Source organism: Stegodyphus dumicola, chromosome 1, assembly GCF_044657685.1.
Source record: "Stegodyphus dumicola isolate Sdum_Otavi_A_Nest chromosome 1, ASM4465768v1".
NCBI classification, from domain to species: Eukaryota; Metazoa; Arthropoda; class Arachnida; order Araneae; family Eresidae; genus Stegodyphus; species Stegodyphus dumicola.
In genome coordinates, this window is record NC_140768.1 from 205,780,008 (window position 1) to 205,800,431 (window position 20,424).

At 33.0% G+C, this 20,424-nt stretch overlaps 1 protein-coding gene across 3 annotated transcripts in view; it reads right to left on the reverse strand.

The window, feature by feature from the left end:
* RhoGEF2 (Rho guanine nucleotide exchange factor 2) overlaps positions 1-20,424 on the reverse strand; it is a 265,990-nt gene that overhangs the window by 137,337 nt on the left and 108,229 nt on the right. For all 3 annotated transcript variants that reach the window (XM_035365908.2, XM_035365907.2, XM_035365909.2), the window contains exons 21-22: positions 18,743-18,835; positions 14,437-14,533 (exon numbers count right to left, since the gene is read on the reverse strand). In XM_035365908.2, the coding sequence (XP_035221799.2) occupies positions 14,437-14,533; positions 18,743-18,835 (190 nt within the window). The remainder of the gene's footprint in view (positions 1-14,436; positions 14,534-18,742; positions 18,836-20,424) is intronic.

A 20,424-nucleotide genomic window follows, 5' to 3' on the forward strand; every position in this document is an offset into this window, starting at 1 on the left:
TAGTACAGTTACACAAGCAACCAATAAACTATCGGCGACAAACAGACACTTAAGCCGCATATATATATGGGATGAAGTAATAGTATCTCCACCGAAACAGCTGACTCCCGGGCTTCGCGAAGCCCACCGTTGGATTCCGCAGGCCCTGGCACGCCATTTAGACCATTCGTGTTTCCTTGGGACTTTATTTAGCCAAGATATTAATTAAAAACTAATTTCTCCTATGTTTTCCCTAAATTTTCCACTTTTATTCTTGGGTTTTCCCTACTAGAGGGATTTGGCTATGTGCCAAAATCTTTTTTCTCGAATATCTACGGAACGGCGCTAAGTTGAAATTCGAGATCCTTGGATTCCAAAAAATTCTCTGAATCCATTGATACCGTTCTCATCTTCATACGACTTTAATCAGCCGAGATATTAATTAAAAACTGCGGAAATGTTAATTTCCGCGCTCATTTTTCCGAGTGGCAACAATAAGCTATCCACGACACACACTTTAGCCACTTACATATACACTGGTGTGCAAAAATTAAGGACGAAATCGAAAAATTAGCATATCAGCTGAACAAAGAGGCAGAGCGGACAGAAAGACCAATCAGGAGATTAAGTAAGGTGATGTACGGTAGCACATCCGCAGATATGCAGGTAGACGTAATGGGAGTGTCCGAGTAGTATAAAGCATGTTTTCGGTATAAGATCAGTATTTCTGGCAAAGAGATTGCATGCCATATAGCAGTTAAAATCACACCGAGTTGCTGCCTCAGCGAGAAATGGCGAATAATCAATCTGTTAGACAACATCTGGATGCTTTTATCCGAGGTCGAATAATTGGGAAGTTGGAGGAAGGCCACAGTGTGACAAGTGTGGCTGCAGAGTTCGGAATTGCTCACAGCATCGTTTCACGACTTTGGAGACAATTTTAAACTACAGGAACAGCAGGGTTCATAGCCACATTTTAGTTAAAAAAATAAGCACCTATAAGCACTTTTCAAGCACATTTTAAGAAAAAAAATAAGCACCTGTCTAATTACATCATACACAACTGCATAACCTTAAAAATTAGAATTGTAATTTAAAATATGAGAAATGAAGTACTTATTAAGAGAGAATAAGCATTACCTCAACCATGGAAAATAATTACTTTTTTTTTATTTTAAATAATAGTTCAATTTACAGAACTAGTTTAAAATGAGAGGGAAAAAAAAACTATGAAGAACTAAACTATATTACAAGATTTAATGATGAAATTTCAGTTCAAAATAGAGAAAATAAATAATAATAAGGCATATTTATTGTATTCGTTTGGAACCTAATAATAAATACAATTTATTTTTCCACTCATATTGATATTTAAATAATTTAAATCTAAATTCTGAACATTTTCTAAATTTTCATTGTATATCAGTTTTCTCTTAACAGAAATTGCAAGCAAAATAATTTAAGTAAAAAAGAGGAACATTTCTGAAATCAGAAGCCAGAAATTTGCTTCATGCAGCCATCTTTAACAGTAAAAGCTTAACTAACCCGCATGCTTGGAATTAGAGAATATTCGGACAGTCGAGCGTAACTTGAAGGAGCGGGGGGGAGCCGCTCTTTAGATTTTTCCGCTAATGAATGCTTTTGACATTTCGATATGTGCATCATATAAAAATAAACCAACGGAACTAAAAAATATTCTGTTTAGCAAGCACAGTAAAACTCTTTCATTTAGTAAGTAAGTATTCATAAACAAATCTCAGACTGAACATCAAAATTAATTATCTCTGCAAAATATCACAAACGCTATTGCGCAATACGTGCGCCGTAATTCTTACCTACGTGATATTACGCAATCGGAATCCGGTATTGGGAGAATAAAGAACTAAATAACTGGGGTGTTTTTAATTCTAATTTTCAACAGACGGCGTTAAATTTCCGGAATAGAATCATTCTTCGCTTCGGTTGATAGACCGCAGAACTTTTAGTCCTATTCAATCCAGATTGGATAGTAACCAAAAAAAAAAAGTCCGTTGCTTGTTTTGCAGCGAACTGTTACAGTTTCAATATTCAAGATTTTGCGGAGAAAGGGGAGACCTCCCAACCTTCGTACTGTATAATATATTGGCCAAAAAAATGAAATTATTTTGACTATTCGATTACTTTCCCTTTATTTAAGCCATTCTGAATATTATTCCTTAGAAAGCTAATCTGTGTTAAAACACAACCATTTTTGGAAGTTTACTATACTTCAGCAGTTACTGCAACTATGTTATTATAAATATTCATACATATATAAATAAGCATATATATATATTCATACATATATATATATATACGCTCATAATATTAAGCATAATGATCATAATAAACATGAATACGAACTGACCAAGCAGAACAAGAATGCAAATTTTTAAGATCTTGATAGAAATTTAAACGTGTGTAGTATTTGGGTGGGAGGAAAAGAATGCCGAATGTAGCGGAATTTTCTACTGCTTTCGCAATTCTTTGACCAATAGAACGACGGGCACCTGTCTGTACTCTTCGTGCACACCAAAGGTTATGTTAATGCAGAGAAAGGGGTAAAGCTATTTCCGGGAGTATGACTCACCATCTGACATTCCATATTAGGAAGAAAAGTTGTTTATTTAGTTTCGGCTTTGATACAGGGAAAAATAGCGTGTTCATTTAAAAAAAAAAAGCACTAAAAGCAAAAAATAAGCACTAAAAACAAAAAAATAAGGACTTTTAAAGAAAAGTAAGCACCTATAAGGGCCTTTATATTTTATTTTCAAATATAAGGACTTATAAGCACTTGTAAGGACCGCTACGAACCCTGAACAGCTATCCGGGGGTTGGTCCTCCACGAGGAACCACACCCGCAGATTACCGGTATATTGCCTTACAGGCCAGAAGAAACAGGCGGCAGATGGCTGGAGAAATCGCTAGACACACGACACAGGTGACTGGACGACCGATATCGCGTTTTACCGTGGCCAGAAGACTGCACGGTGGTGGTCTGTTTGCACGACGCCCTGTACGGTGTGTACCTCTAACGCCTGCCCATCGGAGAAGGCGTTCTCTGTGGTGCCAGGAACACGGAATTGGAGAGACAATGAATGGGGACGAGTACTCTTTACAGATGAGAGCACATTCAGTCTGAGTAGCGATTCTCATCGCATACTCGTCTGGAGAGAGCGGGGAAGCCGCAATACCTCGAGCATCATCGAAAGGGACAGGTATGGAGGTGGCGGTGTTCTCGTTTGGGGAGGCATCATGCTTGGTAATCGTACAGACCTTCACATCTTCGACGCAGGTTCAGTCAATGGGACCCATTATTGTAACGAGATTCTTCTTCCATATGTGTGTCTTTTTAGAGGCGCTATGGATCCGCAGTTCCTTTTCATGGACGACAATGCACCATGTCATCGCACAGTAGCTGCCGAACAGAGAGTAGAATGAGGATATTGAACGTATGGATTGGCCGTCAAGATCTCCGGATCTCAATCCAATCGAGCATGTATGGGATTTTCTAGGCAGACGCTTGGCAGCTCGTACCTTACCACCAGTAACGATTCTGGAGCTTCGATTGGCACTGCAAGACGAATGGGCAGCAATGCCTCAACAATTCATTGACACCCTCATTCTCAGCATGGGCAGACACTGTGAAACCTGCCTAGCAGTCAGGGGAGATCATATCCCCTATTAAAGACCGGATGTTTCTTGCTGGACACCCATCACAGGGATGTTTCGGCCTTCAGTCGCATTGCGCTCCATGCTACTTTTTCAATAAAGCTTCTTTTTATCCCTCTGATTTCTCTTTTAGTAAGTGTTGCTTACATCACTCATGTCCTTACGTATTGGGGATCTTATGGTATTAAATGTGTTGATTTGGAAAGCTTTTGTACAAAGTTATATTGAAAAAACCGTCTCGTCCTTAATTTTTGCACACCAGTGGAATTTAATACTGGATCTAAAACCTGATAATTTAAATATCCAGATATACCAATATATCTGGATATAAAACCTTTGAAAATAAGCAATGCAATGTACAGCAAACCTACATGAAACAGCAATATACAGGAGCGAACTCAATCAAGCCATTTTTTCGGATTCCAGCTGAGGCTGCCAGCTAAAGCTTTGCCTTAGAATTGTTTTAATGTGCTTTATAGCATGCATATCAAGACTTTTTTCAATATACAGACAATTGTGACCACTATACATTTCATCAACACAATCAATTTTCAATTTTGATGCAGATTATTGTATATACAGAAGAAATACAGTTAGAAATGTAGCAATGAATATATCATAGGATAACAAAAATATATTTATCACACTCGGGTGACAGAAGGATATTTGTTGTGTTATTCTGGAGTCTTTATTACAAAGCACAAAATATATAAAATCACTTTTTCATTAACCACTTGAGCTATGACTAAATTCACGGTTGTGGTGCCGTGCGCTACAATATAACAAGTGGTAAAGTGTCTCATTTATGGTGCTCCGCATCTGAAAGTGCACTCCAGAGCTGTAACTCGAGAAATAAACAATCTCATTGTTAGGCGATGTGTACATCCTGTTACTTTCATTTTTGTGATAAATGCCTATCGACGTGGTGTTGAAGTCGCTCGCAGTTTGAGACAAAAGCATCTCGGCGTGCGTGGCACGTCTTTTTAGCGCAAGTGGTTAATTCACTTACCTATGCTGAACAACAATGCAATTTTAAAATCTCAAAACATAATAAATAAAATGTCTTATGCATTGTTGAATGGCAACCATGTTTCTAATCTTTAATTTTTAATGGACACCATTTTAATGCTCACCAAAATTAACTACAAATCTTTAAAGTACGAAAAACATTATTATTATTCATCTAAAAATAGCATGATATTCAACAAATTTAGTAGTGCAGCCACTAAAACGTTAATGTACATCAGATGAAAATTAATATTTTGACAGCAGTAAGTAAATGTGTTTTGTGACAGTAAATTGTATCATACTGTTTAATTGCCACAAATTATAATCCAAAATATAAGATAAAAGCTGCTAAAGCTCACAATGTAGTCTGAAAAGCAACATATCAGACTGTATTCATGTTGATCTTTTAAATGAAATATTTATATAGAGAAAGGCTTAAAAAAATGATTTTGTATGCTATAAGGCCAGATACTGGTTTACCCATCTGAAAAGGAGAAGGAAGAATGATAATTAAAATGCAAAGAGTATTGGAATAACAATTTAAAATTTTTCTATTAAAAATGTCTTGGATAACCAAAAATGATAGGAAAGGAGAATAAAGAAAGAAAAAAAAAATTAACCATAACAGGAACTTGTAAAACAAAGTGTCACACAACAAATGATTTACATTATACACACACTGGAAAAACTCTTTACTTGTGTTGAATGGAAAGAGAGTGACAGCACACTTTTACTCTGCATCAGATAAAATAATGTCTGGAACAACAAAAGGATGATAAGAAGAGTCGAGATGGTAGAATGGGATATTTCACTTAGCTGCCATCAGTCGGCGAAGAAAGATGTAATGAATGAAAATAGACAAGCAATGTGAAAAAAAAGTTTGACCAGTGAGGTAGCAAGTACTTCAAATAATTAACAAAATGTTAGGTAAGAATATCCAGAGGATATTTGTGTTTTTCTCTAGGAAAAGGTGAGCTTCGCATAGAACTGATACAGCTGTTTGGATGTAATAGTACAAAAAGGAAAAAAATTTTTGCAATTTTTTTATATAATTTTGTATAGTATCAATTTGAAGATCTCTGTAAATATATGAATTTGGGATGAACCAGGGTGCATTAATAATTTCAAGAAGGGTTTTATTTTGAATAACTTGGATCTTTTTTATATGGGTTTTAGAGGCGTGTCCACATACCGGACTGGCGTAAAGTAGGTCTAAGGATGGACTTGTATAAAACAAGTTTATTTTTTATAGTCAGATTGCTATGTCTGCTGAAGAGATGACGCATAGTAGCTATTGAGATATTTAATTTCCTGACGTGGATACTTCACTTGATCCGTCCACTGAATATCATCATCAAAGAAGATGGGATTAGGCGGAAGGAAGTTTGTTTGTCCTTTTCTGAAAATAATGGCTTTGGTTTTGTCAGTGTTCACAGCAATTCTCTACAGCATCATCCAGTTTTCAAGAAGCTCCAAATAGTTTTGTAGAAAAATTTATACAGTATTGATGGTTGAAGCTTGAGTTAGGATAGCGGTATCATCGGCAAATAAGGCGATACGAGATTCTTTTGGAATGCCTTGAGTATAAATATTGTAAAGAAAAGGAGAGAGAACAGAGCCTTGAGGGACACCTGCAGTAATATTTCTTGTAGTTGAGAGGATGTTTCCAATTTTGACAGCGAAAGTGCGATTTCTGGGGTAAGAGGTAATAAGTCAAATAAAGTGGTTCAGAAAATTGAGCTGAATTAGTTTGAATAAAAGTCCTTGGTGCCACACTCTGTCAAAGGCTTTGACAGTACCTAAGAAAATTGCACCAGTAGGAAATTTGCAATTGAATCCATCAGAAATGTTACTGATAACATGGAGAAGCTGATGATTGGTGCTGTGCAGATGTCTGAATCCAAATTCTTCATCAGGAGTATAAGAGCTATGAGGCATGATTCGATTAATAATAATTTTTTCAGCAATTTTAGAAATTTGACTAAGTAAACTGATAGGCTGATAATTTTGAGGAAAAGTAGAACTTTGATGAGGCTTAGGGAAGACAATGACAACTGCATGTTTCCATGCTTTGGGGAAGTAAGAGAGCTTGATAACTGAGTTGATTATTTTAGTTAAGCACATAATTGCATTAATTGGAAGATGCTTGAGTGCTTTGGAAGAAATGCCATCAAATCCAGCAGCTTTTTTAGTTTTTAAAGAGCTAATAAAATCCACAACAATTCTCAGAGAAGCGAGAAAGGTGAAATTAAGTGGCCCAGGGTTATTAAGGAAAAAAGATATTGTGTTATTGACTTTGGTGATATGATCATTATCATATGGGGAACATTGGGAGTAAAGGACTAGCCATGGATTCTTTATGCTAAACCTGAATGTAAAAGGCTGCTGCAATTGCAACAACTGTCTCTGCTCTTAGGATTTAAAAAGAAGAGAAATTAATATTAATAAAGAAAAAATGGATATCGCATGATAATCTTAAAAAAAAGAAAATAATGTAAATGCATAATGGTAAATTATAATATACATTTTAAAGCCCAATATTTATTTTTAAAAAAAAGAAATGGTTATGTCAAAAATGGCAACACATGCAAGGTCTGTGACAAAATTGTGACTTCTAATTAATTACAAGATGAAATTAAAAAGAAGAAACATATGATTGCAGCAGATTTAGGCAAATGATGCTGTTGTGTGATACAACAACAGCAACCAGTGTAGTCATAGATTCTCAGGGCAAAGTAATTTTATTCTGAGCAACTTACTTGACAGACATAGCTAGTCTGTAACCTGCATATTTTTTGGCAACTTTAATTAGTGAAAATTAAAAGAAGAAAATATGTGGTTTGAGAAAAAAATTGGCAAGTTGAACTAAATATACCAAAGTTAATTACAAACTTCTTAATTTCCATATTAAACTTTGCTATCGATTCCTCATATTATGCAAGATAACAAAATTTCTTATTAAACTGATGATTTACAATTTCTTTTAATCTGGAGATGCTCATGAACAGCAATATTTGATAACAATAAATTTTAAGGTCTCTACGATAGCAAAAACTTTTTATGTGTGATTTCAATGCAGTAACTAGTTAATGGAGAATGATAATGCATAAAATAATATGATGTAACTAGTTAATGGGATGACATTTCACTTTTACAATCATCCTGTCTTTCCAAGAGAAAAAGAGATGTTCTCTCCCATAACTATAAAGATGTTTTATTATAGGTTTCTCAACATCTCCTGGAGACTGAGTTTGAGCTGTAAGTATCAGTAGTAATAGCATGGTTGGCAATATATAATGCTGTAATATAAAAAATTCTAAGTTTGAATCCAGCTGATAAAAGCTTTCTCTTTAATTAGCAAATTTTCTAATATTATTTTACTTTGAAAAAATTTATTTGTGAAAAAATATATTCCTAATGATATAATTTGTCTCCCAGAAAAATATTCCTTCTTTTGACCACTAACAATTTTTCACCCAGACTCTGTATTTCAAAAGTTTGCACAAACATTTAGACTTTTTTAAGCTTTTATCTCAAGAAGATAATCAATCTCGAGGCTCTATAGTTTACAATAATATTTTCTTACTTTTCTGAAATGTATGTCTGTATAACATGATTACCAGATTTACTTGTATATTTCTATCCCTCAGACTTTTTCCCTAGTTTTTTTAGCATATGATTTAGAAACACCTGTTTTACAGCAATAAAGTAAAATGTCTTAAAAAAAAAGAAAGTATTTTGTGTAAGAACAAAGAAGTCCTTTGAAACGCATAATATAGTAATATTAGTGTGTCTTTATGTGGGCTTTTTAATGTGCTCTATGTATCATTTAAGCCATCTCTTTAGAACTAGTTTACACCATGTATTTTTTCCCTTCCCAGTTTCCAGGCAAAAGAGGGAAATACGCAAATAAATACGATATACAATGCAAGAAAATTCAGGTTTATCAAAAGTTCCGGATGATGTATGCAACATATTTTTTGCGAATGTTAATGATATGAACTTTCTTTTGAAATTCCAATTCCAGCAACTTCAAAAAAATTTTTAATTATAATAAACCGTTAGTTATTCAATATGCCTGATGCTGAAATATATTGTGTTGAAAATTTGTATGACTAATACAACATGTAACAAATATAAATTAAATTTGCAAAAAAGTACAAATTCAACAAAAAATCACATTTTTAAAGAATATTTTTAAAATATTTTATTTCATTCCTCAATAAAATAGCATTAAATTGATGAGAGTTTAAGATTTACGATTAGTGCTACTCAAATTGAACTGATAATTGGCAAGCAAGCAAAGAAACTTAACTCTTTGATCTTTCCTTACCACTAGAAAAATGGTTAACTTTTTTTTTTTTTTTTTTTTTTTTTTTTTTTTTTTTTTTTAAATAGAAGAAAGATGTAGTGGCACCTCTGGATACAAGTATATGAGAACTCTGGATACTGAATATGAGATTTTTGCGATATCAGCTAACATTGGAAGATATTTTTGTATCCGGATATGATTAAAAAATCAGAATAGAAGCCCAGGTGAGAGGCTTGCTGTGCCACCATTAGTTGGTACTATAAACACAACAAAGAGCAAGCCTGCTCATTCATGTAATACCTTGTACTAGACGCATCCCTAATATTTTGTGTTCGCTTTCTCACATTCTTCATATATTTTTACAGTTATTTTGCCCATAATATTCATAATATTTATAATAAACAAATAATATGAATTTATAATTATTATTTAGATATATGCCCGACTGTCTGGCATGCAATTAAATTAGAATACTTTAGAATTTTTGGAACTTCTTTCTTGCCAAAAAAAAGTAAGCAAATCAGAAACTTGTAAAGCCATCGTAAAGCATGTAGAGATCATTTGTCACAAAACAATATTACTGAATGCCAACAGACAGGCAAGATTTCACAATACAATCATAAAATCTTTCTCTTGGTTTTACTACGGCATCTGTGAGAGGGAGCCAAAGAATCCCGCTATTACCAAGCCACTTCTTTCTGGGACTTTTTAATTGGCCAAGCCTCCTCATTAAGATATTACCAAGAGCATTAATATTAATCTACATAACATTAAGGTAGAATACAAAATTTGTAATTTGAGGGGGAACATAACTTAAACAGTGTTGCAAAAATGTAATTTTTGCTCTCATAATGACATTAGCTATGCTGAATTTCATTTTTAAACCCCACCCACTATATAACATGCACTACACTATGCGAAGCATATGCATATCTTCAACTCAAATCTGTAGACTAAATAAGAAAGATGTGCTCCTTCTTTTCCACACTAAATAAATAAAACCTACTAGAATGAAACACTGGAGAAAAAGGTAACATAATCAATAAAGAATAATGAAGATATAACGTAGATAGGTACATAGATCACAGTACTGAACTTTCTAAAAACCAGTTTACTTCTTTACATTATATTTTACAAAGTTTCTATTTATTTTCTATATAATACAGTACCTTTGTTTTTATTTAAAAACAGATAACAAAAATAAATAAATAAATAAGGTAGTTATTTGGGGGGATGGAATAGGTTAATGGTATTTAAATGAATTTCAGTATGAAACACGGTTTCAAGATATCCGTTTCCTTTCTTATAAAGATCTTCATCACATAAAATAAAACCTTCTTTCTTTCTAAACAAACTATATTTTATGCCATTTCATAAATTTGCTTCTCGTATTAAATAGGCAGGATCATTCTGCGGAGCTAAAATTAACGCTAAAATTGCTTCTTGTGTTAGAATTTTCCTTGAAGAAAAATAATAACTCTCTGATTATAAAAGAAATTCTAAGAAAACACAGTATTTTAAGTTTTGTGGGGCCCTTTTTTTATATCTGTATCATAACAATCCAATGCTTTAAGTTTTAAATTTCCTTATTTCCATTAGATAGCTAATGACACTATTACAGGATGTATATACATTTCTGTATATGAATATTAAGATATTATTATTAAGACATTATTGTTAAACAAAATCTAGTATTTAGCATAACTGTAAAATGAATCTGAGAAATCAAATTCCTAAAAGTTATCAAGGAATTTACATTTAATTAGGAGTATAATTTTCTGATGCCTTAATATTTTGCACCTATAATAAAATACTCATACATATTTCGAAAATTTGCATGCTCATTATTAAAAAAATAATTAATTTACAAAAAAGTGTAAAATACAGTAATAAAGGAATTTCACAAGCGAGACTTATAAAATTACAACAGTTGTATAATTTAGTTAACAGATATGCAATAACAGTTTTAAATTGTCAGTTTACAATATCTTTTTATCAACACAGATATTACTTTTTACAGATATCTGTCATGATAAGCATAGAATCATTTTTGCAGTTCTTTATGCTTTTGCTTACACAAAACAACAAAAATAATAGATGAAAAATGAAACAGAAATGTATTAAGAGGATCGAAGGTACAAAAATTCAGACAACTTTTTCTTATCACTTCTTTTGAAAATTCTTTAAATAATATACAAAATTCAATTTATTCACGGTTGATCTACAAATCTTCCTAGAATCATCTTACAAAGCTTGCAGATTTATGGTAAAGCTGGTTCAACATCCAACCACTGTCATCTCCCCTTCCCCTTTTTTTAACATGCCTAGTCACCTTCTTTGTTCCTTTATGCGAATGTTCTAAATTAGCATTTCTCAATCTTTCTTTAAGTGGAGACTACTTTTATAAATTAAAATGTTTTGTAAAATACTTTATTCTTATCTTCTTTGATAGCAATTCTTTGGGCATATGTTTCTATCATTATACTCCTCTTTTTAAAACATAATTGCTTAAAATCATTTAATTATACTGATGCTAAGTAATTAAGTTAAAAAAGAAGTTTTAGATTAATTTTCAATACTTCAAGGATATTAAAGTTTAAATAATTTTTATCTTATTAACTAAAAAATAAATAAATACTGGTTCTCACATTAATAAAATGAATGAACATGTAGATTCATGTACAGCTGTTCTATGTTTGGATGTATATCAAGTCAACTTCACAACTTTGTTTTTATATTTGAGTTAGTAACAAAAAGCTGTCCTCACACAGACATGTACGGGCACAAGGAATTAGAATTTTTAAAGCACAACTGAAGAGTGCACCACACAAACAGAACAGAGAGTATATTATATTTCACTTTCACTGGTAATGAGGCCAGCTGTGGCAGATGTCACAAGCAGAGGGCTTTAAATTGATCTTCTGTTGCAAAGACTAAAGTGCGAAAGTCCATAGGTAGAAAAGCTGGTAAAAAATTTCATGAAATATCAGTCTTGGGAGAAAAAGTGGTAGATGAGTGTCTTTTATAATTTCCAAGTTCTAGGATTTTCAGCTATAATGGAGCATATGCAGTTAATTCCCCCCCCCCGCCTTTTTTGGAAATTTAGATTACTAGAGCAGGCTTTGAGGAACACAGGCTGAGATATGCTGCTCTAGATAGTTAACATTGTTACTAGAGTTTCTGCAGTATTTAAAATATCTGCACAAATATGCAGCCCTAACCATTACTAGAGTATTCTAATCCAGCTAAATATGTTCAGAGCCTTCTTTTTTAAGTGCTCTATTCATGTCTTTCATCCATTGAAGAATATAATTATTGAAGAATTTTCCAGATTCACTGACAACAGTACATGGAAGTGTGACCTTTAAGAAGTTTATGATTTCAACTTTCTTTAACCCGACAGAAGGTGCGCACCCAACACTGACCTTGGAGATCACACAGGGTAACTGGGTCACCCCAATCAGTTTCTTTAGGAACACGTGCTATAAACTTTATAGAAAACATTTGATTATAAACAATAATTGCAATATTTTATTTAGAAACTCTACTTCTTTACTTAAGAAAACATATTTCAATATTTAAAAAAAAATACCGTTCAAAATTATTACATACCTAATCAGGGATCAGAAGCTAACATACACTTCTGGCAAACATAGGAAGAATGAATTTTACATGAAAAATTATCACACATTTTGCAAGAAATTGTAGTTTTATTGTCTTTGGACCTTGGACACATAGTACATCAGTCTTTGTCGAGTTTTGTTTTCTTTGATGGGCGTTCTTCTGATCCACTAGAAGTGGCATTATTGATGCTTTCACGAAGCACTTTAGGAAGCACTGGCATTATTTTTTCTTATCTCTATGGTGGGGCTGTATATGAGATATAGCCAAATTTTTTAGAAATTTTCTCCTATTTCTATATTTTCAATTCAAAGTTTTTTCTGTGCTTCCATGCTGCTCTGTGGCGGACAGCACAGGGAAGGAAGGCGAACCTCCCTCCTCGAGTTTTATTTCTATATTGTAAGGTGTTGACAATAAGGCAATTTGGGCATTTATTGGAGCGACATTCAACACACAATAAAAAAATGACCATCGGCCATCTGTTGGTTTTCCACATCATTTGTTGCTCAGGCATCCCGATCTCTCATGTAATTTACCGATATTTTTTTTAATATAAATATTTGTACACTCTACAATGGATCATATCATTTTAGCATTGAAAAACAATACCCAACTTTCTAGGGGCTCCGTTATATTGCGTTCAGTTCTTTTTAATCCTCGTAAATGAGTTATTATATTTTGGGAAGACGTTTTTACTTTTTGATTTGGTTTTCCTTTCTGCCAAACTGTCTTATTTTTGCTAATAAAAATATTTTTTACTAAATCAGGATTTCCATCATCATCATCATTCTGCTCAAATTCACTTTTGCTTCCATGAGAATATATTTCTTCACCAGACTTATTTTCACTATCTTGATCAATTTCTCCTTCAGAAGACTCAACTTCATCTAATAGAGTTCTCAAACATTCCACCTCTTTTTCATATTTGCTAAATTTACGTTTGTAAACCATTATCTATCAAATAATCTTAACAGACCAACAATGGAAACACTCGAGAACACAAAGCTAAACCAGCTAAACTGCTACTAATGAAAAATTTCGAAGCATCAACAGTCACATGGGGTGACTGACACACCCAGTTCCCTCATGGATTCCAAGAAACGATTGCTTCTCTCGCAGAAAAGAAAAACAAGCAAAAATACCAACACACATTCCAAAGGGGAATGTCTAACAGGAGGATACTAGAAAGATGATTCATTAACATGAAACATTTCTGGTCAGGATTGTTGATTTTTGATGCAGAGGGTGGCTCTGTGCCCCGCACAATTTCTCTCGGGTTAAGATAGTATTTCTTCAAAATAGGTTGAAGCATGTCCATAACGTTAAAGTCAACACCCAAAAATCTTTTTCCACACATAGATAGACTGTATTCTTGTTAAGAATATTTCTTTTGAAAGGTTGGGTGATTAAGGTTTAAAGATGGATTAAGGTTTGAAAGATTGGGTGATTAAGGTTTAAAGATGGATTAAGGTTTGAAAGATTGGGTTTATTTGGCTGACTGTTCTTTGTTGGTTACACTGCCAATTTATGATGACTCCACTGTCAGCTGTAAGATTCTTAACAGAACCACAGCTAAAATCCATATTCATACAAAATGTTATTTCACACTCAGAATGACAGTCACAGAAAAGTAATAGAAATGTCAATTGAGCAACATTAAGAAACTTTTGCAAATTTCTGATAAAACTAAGGACATTTAAGGACCATATAAACTCTGAATTAGAAAGGAAAGGTTACACCTAAGTCTACTAATATTTATTTTAAAAACATAAATTCATTCTTTTTCCACAAATGTGAGAGAACAATGGTATTTTAAAAATACTTACGAATAAGCATTTGATTTCTCAGCTGATTCTGATAAATTTAACATATTTTGAAACACAATGTCAGAAGGCTCCCTTAAGTCATCAATCATTCGATCACCTGAAATTAAAAGAATATTCCTTTAATGTTTTCAAAATACTTAACTGGTTTGAAATATTTTTGAAAAAAATAGTGAAAATATTTGTTAAATTAAAAAATAACCAAAAAGAATAAATATTTAAAATGCATGTTATTAATTCACATTTACCAGCATAAGAATCTTTCTTGGTGTTCAAAGCTTTTTTAACAACATGCAGAAATGCATAAATAGCAGCATATTTCTCATATTTATACCTTGGCATTACCTTTCAAAATTCTAGGTTCTGAACATGCTATAAATTTAATTGAAAAACTTTACACAAAAGTTTCTTTAGTGCATTAAAATTGCTGATAATATTCAGTTTGATTACTTGAACACTCTATTGCTAAAAGTATACGCAATGGGTGAATCTGTGAATTAAAATTAGAATCACTATACATATAATATACATAATATTTTATTAACTTGTTTGTTTAACATCAGAGCTAGCAATGAGTAAAATACACTTATCTTCATCAATGAGGGGGAAATTCCTCAATTTGACAAAATGATAATTCAAGTATTAAACTAATACAGCAAAGCATACAAGGGCTATCTGTCTAAGGAAAGGGATGCCTCAGTGGGTGGTTTTACAAAAAAAAACTGTCTTATTTATGCCACAAGTCAGACAACGCCATGAAGACACTGATACAGCCAACACATCACTGTCTGTTTAAATACTGATTCCAATTATGCAAACTGCACACAAAAATACATTTTGAAGAACAATATAAGGAAATTACAATATGTTCCCACATCTGCTTTTTAACATCCAGTTATACATCAGTGTTCTTATTCAGTTATTTGTAATGATAAGGAAATGTTCTTAGATTTTTTTAATTCCATATAAATGCACCAAAGGTCTTAAAAAAATACAATCTGAAAACTTCAAATTACAGCACAATACCGCATAAAAAACGCCCCTAAAATTTTTAAAACATACAAAAAAAATTTTATATTAAAAAAATATATTTTGCTTCGATACTTGAATATCCTTTTACAGAACATTCATGGCACTGTATGCAATATTGTTAAATGAAATAATAAGACATGAAGACATCAGTTTAAATTGTGTTTCATCATTTCTGAAATGTGTGGCAAAGCATGTTCAATGTGCCTTCCACCATTTTTCGAAAGCAGGTTAAATCATATGACTGCATTCTCAACAGCAGCTCTTAGCATATCAGAAGGAATGTTATGGGCATGTTGGTGTATCGCATTTTTCAGTTCTGCCATAGTTTACCACCATAAACAATGCCTTTGATATAACCCCATAGCCAAAAGTCACAAGGGTTGAGGTCTGGTGACCACAGTGGCCAAGAAGTGGAGAAGTGTCCACCTATAATCCATTCATTCGTGAAATGTTGTCTAAGTAACTGTGCGACACATGTATCAATGAGAGGTGGGGCCCGTCCTGCATAAAAATCGTGGTTTCTTAAATGCCACGTAGCTGCACTTCAGGTATCATGAAACGTCTTGACATTGATGACAAGCGAGCTGCAGTTTCAGTGCATGTAACAGGTCCAGCTTTCGACTATTCTTCAAAGAAAAATGGTTCAATTATGAAACTAGATGTCATGCCACACTAATCGATGACTTTAGGAGAATGCAATGAAACTGGGTAGATAACATGAGGGATTTGTTTGGCCCAATTCCTGCAGTTATGGGTGTTGACATCAGCATTTAAGTAAAAATGGGCTTCATTTGTCTACAAAAAATTGCCAATGAACATGTTTGATTTTGTATGGGTAAAACTGCCAGCACTTTACAATTAATTTTGTACACCAAACTCCATGGTACATTCATTCAACGTGCGACAACCTCCTTGGTTTCGTTCCCCTCCCAGGTGCAACAGATAACAAACACATGGCTTTAAACTTTGCCATCATTTTCCTCAAACGCTGTGGTGTCTTTGGCCAAGAGTATTCGTCTTACTGAATGATACCTTTGCAAAGCACACCATTCATTGCTATCGCATTTATTATAATATTTTACTAGAAAATCACGGTCTTGCATGGTTGGAGACATTCACTATTCATAACAATGAGAACTCTGACAAATATGCTCACTTTTTTAACTTTTTCGCGGAAAATAAATTCCCATGACCAGGTGCAGTAGCTTTCCTTTTATGATCATTTCACAGTAGAGCTTTAATTATAACCACTTGTATTCTGCATAATCATTTCTCTTACAGCTATGAAGTTTGATGCTAGTTACTTTTTCAATTTCATTCTTATCTTCTATATTAGCGATATCAAATTTGAGGGAAGTATACATCAAATATTATTGTTTTATTGTCCTTTGGTAATATGCACATGAAGGCAGGATATGAAGTTTAAAATTGGGACATTTTTCACATTAGTTTACAGTGGCGTAGTTGCTTCAATGTCTGCGAAGACGACAGGTGAAAATGCTTCAAGACAGATGAAAATTTGCATTACAGATTAAAGAAGCTGATGGTACTGAACACATCATTTTTACTTACTTTGTAATAATCAGAAAATACTTGTAACCAAAAAATTATCACTAGTTTTAAATGCTAAGCAGTTTAATGCTATCGAAAAATTTTATAATAAGTAAAGTAAACCTTTAAAAGTAGTATATCTTCAAAGTATTGTAAAGACGACTTACCAAATCTTATTGCTGCATGCAGAAGTATGATGGCTATCAAGTGGGTGACATTTATGCAGACTATTACAGTAGAAAAATGAAGCTGATATATTTTTAGAGGAAATCTAATTTTGTTCATTTTTCATAATGGGTTGTGGCCTTTAAAATTGTATTATTTGTCAGAATACTTTTGAAAAAGCAAATGATTTAAGCATGTCCCTTGAAAGAAATAACCACTTAAAATCATATTAAAAAAGATTTTTTCGAATCATATTGAAAAATAAGAGTGGAAAATGGGATTTTACATAAACAAACTATACAAAAAAACATTTACAGCTTTACATGCTTTTATAATTGAAAGTAACTTTTTCAAAGATTTAGTTCAAAAAGTTACAACTCATTATTTGAAATGTCTGAAGATACATGTTCATAAATATTTTTCTTCAAATTTTGATGCCCAAAAAGAAAATGTAGCTCATAAACCACACTCAGATGAAATAATTACAGCCATTTACAATTAAATGATTAAAAAGAATTTGCTGAGTTATAGAGCAATACTTCTATAACTCAGCAAAGTTTTCTAATAAAGATTTCAATAGTTTTCTAAAAAAATCTTTAAATGAATTTTGGCTGGGGATTAACATAGAATTTTATGAAACGGCTTTAAATAGGCTTCTAATTTTGGACTTAAGCATTTATATGAAGAAGCTCCATGTCCTACAGTATAAAATATTTATGCAATTCTAATTTTGTTACATAAAAGTAATATGCAAACCTAGCTTATTAATATGAATATTCAGACTTGTTTTTGATGCATGGTAAAATTAAATTCATATATAAAGCAAAGAATTGTGTTCAAATAATTTTTCTTTATGATTTATTATTAGTGAATGTTTTAACTTGTATTCCTAGTTTACATACCTCAATATCCATGATCAGAAAAATATTTCTTGACTCAAAAAAGGCACCAAACAGAAGTTTGAGAATCTCTGCTATTAGATGATTACTCTGAACTGATATGGATCTCTCTGTTTTTGATGATGCCAGACACTCCTACACAAATCCATACATCCTACATTGCCACAGCATGTACAGATTGCACCTGATAGTATGGAGTATTTCAATATGATCAGTCTGTCATATTTAAATAATGTCCCAATGAGCATGACAATGAATTTCCAGATGGCAATAAAAAATATAAATGCAATAATATAACTTGCACGCTGCAAGAATCAAGGACAAGTTTGAGGAAAATGATCAACATGCTAGAGAATTGTGAAATAGAATTTCCATGTACTTCCTTAGCCTCCAAACTTGCCAGACAGTAATCCCACTAAGAAACTTTGAAATCATTTTGTGAAACACATCAATGCCCTTATATTCTCTGAAGGCTGCCTGGCTTATCACAGTAGCAACCTTCCAAAACCTCACTGCATTATTTCCATAGTATCTATCCCTACATTATTTCCATGACATATATATCTGCTATCATGTTTCTAAAGTGGTTTATATCAGCTAAGGTAATTCTAATAGTACGACTTGACCCTGTATTAACAAGTGGTTAAAATTTTAAAAAATACCTGCATCAGATGATTTCACTTGATATGACTCCACTGCTGCATAAAGTGCATTTTCTGCATTCATTTCATCATTCAATTTCTTGGCTTTTTCAACTACAATAAACAAAATACAGTAAAATATACTGCAATAAAGAAATGACACATATAATGAAAATGCTATTTTTCCCCTTAAGAAAATTTATACAGAAATGAGAAACATGAACTACAACTAATAATTTTTTCATTCAATATTTTATAGCAAAAAAGTTATTAAATTACTGACTATATATACGAGGTATGCACGCACACACACACACACACTAAAAAAAAAAAAAAAGAGGGGGGGACTGTGTAGCTTGTAAAAAGCTCAACAATTTTGATGACATCATCCCTCTATCCATGCGGCAAGTTTCAACTTAACCGATCAAGCCAGTTGGGAGTACTGCGCCATTGAGTGGACATGTGCAACTGCATTCTCGAGGAAAAAAAAAATGTCTAATGTAAAAACTGAACAGCGAATCAGCATCGAAGATGAAACGCTGTCTCATGCATGTGTGTTTGAATGACATAAGCAGTTTTCAGCGGCAAGGAACAAAGCTCGCAATCAAAATCAAAATTCAAGGCAATGTTAATTGTCTTCTTCGGCATTAATGGAATTGTAATGATTGAGTGGGTTCTCAGTGGTCAAACTGTTAATCAACACTACTACACTGAAGTATTAAAAAGACTTGTGAAAAAATTAGGGAAGAAAGTGCACAGTTGTGGAGTGATGGATGGCTCTTGCACCAGGAAAATGCACCCGCTCACATGGTCCCTATCTGTCAAGCAATTTCTGACCAGCAAATAGGGTATCCTCCTTATTCGCCTGATTTGGCTCCGTGGGACTTTTTTTTTTTATTTCCTAAAGTTAGATCTTGCTTAAAGGGAAGGCATTTTACCTCAGTTTGAAGAAGTTCAGAAAAAACAGAGAATCCCCTAAAGGACCTTCCAGAACTGTCCCCAGTAATGGCAGCACCGAATGCAGAAGTGTGTGAATGTTGAAGGTGATAATGTCGCAGAGAACTGATTCTATAAGCACAATGATTTATTGGACCAGTCTCGTTTTTTTCTGTGTCACACTTCGTAACACACCAGGTATTCTGTAAGTCTGTAAATACTTTAAAAATTCATACAAATGGAAAGATTGTTAGAAATGAATATGGTTTGCGAAGGAGTTATTCTCGTGAAGAGGAACTTTTTGGCGGGAAGTATAAAAAATTTATTTGAAAATAAAAATCTGAAAGCTTTCAGTATATTATACCCAAAGAGGGTTTTTTTTTCAATGTTTTGTGTGTTACCATTATTTAGTAAATAGCACGTTCTTACATTCAAACCACATAAAATTCAATTCAACAGCAATATCACAAAATATTTTTTAAATGCATATCTTTACAATTTTTTATAGACACTCTCGCACACTGGAGATAAAAATATTTTTTTTCCCATACGAGTTGCTAATGCTCACTTTGCACTTTGAAATTTAGAAAAAAAAAAAAAAAAATTACTTGTTACTCAAAAATGTGTTGAAGTTTTACAAAATATGAAATAAATAATGAAACAAATTCAAAATTCGGGCTTCCAGGAGCCCATGTTCAAGTGGAGGATTACGTTATTCAAAATTTGATGGCTCTAGGTACGAGCATTTTTTTCACAATGCAAGAAAC